Genomic DNA, 4,724 nt, shown 5'->3' on the forward strand with positions numbered 1-4,724 from the left:
AATAAAAGGGGCCACTAGAGATATAAACTGTGGGTCAGGCAGACTTCCCATATTCCTCACCCATTCAATTTCGGGCCGGAATGGCATTTTAAAAAAGCAGAGTTTTTTTTTTTTTTCTTGCAAATATCAATAATATAGGCTCCAAAATGTCCTCACCTAGGTTTCCGGATTCTTCGGGGTTTGATATCATCAGGATTGTGAGCTGAGCGGATGTCATAGCCATAAAGAGCAATGAGCTCCTGTCGGGACTTTGGAGCCTGTTCATCTTCCCGAAACTTGTCATGCTCCCAGCGACCCTCATCCTTCCACAGCTTTCGCTGACGTCCCTTGGGTCTGGTTGGAACCAGAGAAAAGTGTCTTAAGTTGGCAGACTCTGCCATGTAAAGATGTTCATGAAATAAACAGGGTTGGCAGAGAACCATTAGGAACTCAGGTAATCTCTCCATCTTCCCAGACAGGTTATACAAAACAGGCCTTCCAAAAAGCAAGGGTGAATCACAGCACCTCAGGGCCTGCTGGGTGTGAATGTAACAGGTATAAAAATAAGGAAAGCCTTTACTTCAAACTATCCAGCACTCTGGAAACATCTCTCTCCTATAAGGTCACCTATGCAAGTATTTAGAGGCCTTGCGCCTCAGATTAATGAAGGTACTGGACATATAGGTCTGGATCCCAGCTCCTACACCAAGAGTTACTAAATATTCTAAGTCTTACTTTCCTCATTTGTACAAAGGGGATAATCATAATACTTACCTTAAAATGTTGTGAACAGTAAATAAGATAATACAGGTAAAGCACTTAGTAATGTGCCTGGCATATAGTAAGCATGGAATACATATAATACTAACATACTACAGAGCAGTAGCAAGGGGCTGTTACCTGACTTCTTCCTCCTGAGTCTGCCCTCGAAGATCATGCTCAAAAAAGAGCCCTTTCCGGGGTATGTATGCTGGGTTCTTCCGATCTTCATCATCATCCAAATGCTTAGGGCCCTTTTTACCAACTTTGTTCTCCACAGGCTCTGTGCTTTCCTGTCGGACAGATAAAGAGCTCTTTACTCACTCCAAGCTTAAAAGCCCCTGTTCCAGAATTCGAATGGAAATGGAGGCCTTTGGTGGGTACTAACCTGTCCATCCCCACTTTGCCTCTCTCCAGTCACAGTGCCTTTGGTGTCAGGCTTTTCTTCTCCCTTCTCATCTTTTGCTGAAGAATTAGCAGCATCATTGGCTTCTGATTTCAGCTCCACTTTGGAGTTTTCCTCTTCACTGTACTCCCCGTCATCACCCTGAAAAAAGTTTCCTGGTACTTCCTTGGTGGTCACATGGATAAGACTCCGTGCTCCCAATGCAGGGATCCCAGGTTCAACCCTTGGGTCAGGGAACTAGATCCCACATATTGGCAACTAAAGAGTTGCATGCCCAACTAAAGATCCCACATGCCGCAACTAAGACCTGGTGCAAATAAATAAATAATTTCCCTTTTAAGTTTCCCTGTTAGCTATGGAGATAAGATCTAAATAGTGCATTCTAAAATTTTTCATTCTTTAGGAAAACATTTTCTAACAAATTTTACTATAATGCAAGGATTAAAAGCAAACACTTCAATGTTTTTACTAAAATTTCTACTGAATAGAAGCATTGTTAAAAAAAAAAATTAAAGCCACATTAAAAAAAACCTATACAGGGAATTCCCCAGCAGTCCAGTGGTTAGGACTCTACACCTTCAATGCCAAGGGCCCAGGTTCAACTCCTGGGAGAAGAATGAAGATTCATCCACAAGCTCCACGGCTCAGACAAAACACACATGCATACATATATGTGTGTGTATACACATACACGGCTTCCCAGGTGGCTCGGTGATAAAGAATCTGCCAACACAAGAAACGTGGGTTTAATCTCTGGGACAGGAAGATTCCCTAGAGAAGGAAATGGCAACCCACTCCAGTATTCTTGCCTGGGAAATCCCATGGATGGAGGTGGGCTACGGTCCATGGGGTCACAAAAGAGCTGGAAACAACTTAGCGACTAAACAATATATATATGCACACATAAACAAGCTTATATAGATCTCTGTTAAGTTTTCCAGTAAGATATGCATGGAACTGTCAGGAGCAGCAGCCTCTTTCACTAAGCTTACTGTAATAATCAGTTCACCATGTAAGTCAAACAATTATGCTGTTGTTACACCTTAAACTTATATAGCACAATTTTACCTCAATAAAACTGAAAGGAAAAAAACCCAACAAAACAAATAGCTGCAGCCTCTGGGGAAGAAGCCCAGGGCCTATGGATCAGAGGCTTTTAGGTGTCTAAACCATACAGAAGAAGCTTTCTTTTTGATAATTTCTCTCAATACATTGTCTCTTAAACATGCAGTGCCTAATAACTACTCAAGCTGTTAATTCTCTCATCTCAAAATGTCTTACAGCAGAGATTCCCAACCTTTTAGATTACGTGAATCCCCTTTTAGGACCTAAAATTTTCATGGAATCCCATGAGATATAGCACAGTATAGTACCCATGAACTGAGAAAACACATAATGACAAACAACTGCTATATGTTCAATAATACTTTAAAATACATTAATATATTTTTATTAATTTATATATATTAAAAAATAGTAGTACATAAAGATAGATGTTGATTTGGTCTATAGATAATGAGAACAGAGTTAGTGAACGTGCAATACCTTATCATAACTCCGTACTTTCCCACGGCACTATTACTCTCAAGTTGGGGAATAGTGGCTTACATTTTTTTATGTCTATGATATGAACACTAAATTTTCTGTAACATGAGAGCTCTTTAGCCAATAACTCTGTCTAGAATGATATAATTATAAAATTTTGACTTGTAAAACTTTAGAACTTGCATAACCACTGCATCTTAGAAATGAAAAAAAAAAAAAAATAACACCCAAGTGCTCCCTTCCCTTTCCTTGGCACAGCAAGATTGAATAACCCAATCAATTACACTTCAATTTTTTAAAAAACTGAATAATCCTGCTTATGACGTAGAAAATCTATCCATTCAAAGAAGGGTCCTGAGGCCATCCTTTTAATAGGGGCAACTAAAAAAAACAAAAACAAAAACAACAAAAAATAAATAAATAGGGGCAACTAGAAAGGGTTAGGCAAGAGAGGTGTGGCTTGTTTCAGGTAGGGAAAAAAAGCAGCTAAAATTCATGCTAAGGGAGCTGGCTTCAGACTAAAAGTTACTCTCTCATATCCTGGTCCTTCCAAGATTTGGACCTAGGGAAGCAGAGCTAAAGGCTAAGGAGGTAGGCCTAGAGACCTAGAAGGACACAAAGAAATGGGTTCAAAGGAAGGTGGTCTAGTCCCCATGCTGGGCTAACAAGTCGGTGCCAAAACACCTCTGCCCCCCGGCAGACATGTACACTGTTCTCTTATTCTTCTGTTGGATTTGACACTCGATCTGTGACTAACTCCAGGCCAGGATGGCCTAGGAATATGATCAAAGATACTCACTGAGATTCCTGATGAAACAAGAAGCTCTCAAGCTCTCAGTTTCTGACCTTTTTTCAAATAGGACCTAGACTGCCAGACTGGCCCAGATAAGCCAATTAATTAGCCTTCCCCTTTATTCCCTGTCCACCGTAAGTATTTCGGCCTCTGTTTTGAGTTAGGATTCCCAAAAAGATGATACTGTTATGAAGCTCATAGACCACATCCACACTATGAGAACCAAGCCTTTATTTACAGCTTTTTAACAACCAAGTACCCTAGATTCTTCCCATTTTCCCTCAATCACAAGAAATTTTCTCTCCTCTTGAGTTGGGAATGGGTGGGTGGTAATCATTCAGTTCCTTCCTTGGTCCTAGATTCCTTGCAGGTTGTGTTGCAAGAATCTGCAAGAATCGTGCTTGGTGTGTATGTGACCTTAAATCACTACTTCTCCCCCCTTCAACCCCAAACCTGCCCCCACACACATTGACTGAATTCAAACATCTTAAAATAGTATCAGCATGATTAATGAGAACTTTGTTTCATGCTCTATCCCTTCTTAGTCTGTGGTGGAAGGTCAAATGAAGCAAATTCCAAAGGAGAAACTAATTTTGTTTCCAGGGCAGGACAGAAGATACAAATAGCATAGTGCTGAGAAGACTCCAAATTAGCGCTAAAATCTGGTGTAACTGAAGCCAAGGTGTTACCCTAGGGTCAAGCTTCTTTGGCTACAGAATTGGAAGTGTTAATGACTTAGTCATTTCCAACTCTTGGTGACCCAATGGACTGCCATGCCCTTCTCCAGGGGATCTTCCCGATCGAGGGACTGAACTCCAGGCAGATTCTTTACCATCTTTGCCTACAGGATGACATCAAAACCATTTTCCCTACTGCTGACTTTCCCATTTAGTGAACACCCTCCCAACTCTAAAGCCTAGCCCTCCACTTAAGCAACTGCTTCCCTGGCAGAATTTTCATGCAGATGTTTTAGCTCATTTTTCTATTTCCCACATATTTCAGAGTAAAAGGGGAGTCTATCTTTCTCATTCTCAATGTCTCTTCCAGATCTCTGTCGCCTTTTATCTTTTATTGAAGTATAGTTGAACTATAATAATTTTAATTGCCGTATAGCAAAGTGTTATACATATATATATATATATATGGCATATACATGGAATATAACTATATGTATATATATGTGTGTGTGTCTGTATGTGTGTGTGTGTGTGTGTGTGTGTGTGTGTGTGTGTGTGTGTGTGT

At 40.4% G+C, this 4,724-nt stretch overlaps 1 protein-coding gene across 1 annotated transcript in view; it reads right to left on the minus strand.

The window, feature by feature from the left end:
• CASC3 (cancer susceptibility candidate 3) overlaps window positions 1-4,724 on the minus strand; it is a 22,718-nt gene that overhangs the window by 7,207 nt on the left and 10,787 nt on the right. Inside the window, exons 4-6 of the mRNA XM_010842616.1 lie at window positions 1,127-1,285; window positions 880-1,031; window positions 157-333 (exon numbers count right to left, since the gene is read on the minus strand). Coding sequence (XP_010840918.1) covers window positions 157-333; window positions 880-1,031; window positions 1,127-1,285 — 488 coding nt within the window. The remainder of the gene's footprint in view (window positions 1-156; window positions 334-879; window positions 1,032-1,126; window positions 1,286-4,724) is intronic.

The sequence above is a fragment of the Bison bison genome, unplaced genomic scaffold (genome assembly GCF_000754665.1).
Source record: "Bison bison bison isolate TAMUID 2011002044 unplaced genomic scaffold, Bison_UMD1.0 scf7180017864180, whole genome shotgun sequence".
In the NCBI taxonomy this organism is placed as follows: domain Eukaryota; kingdom Metazoa; phylum Chordata; class Mammalia; order Artiodactyla; family Bovidae; genus Bison; species Bison bison.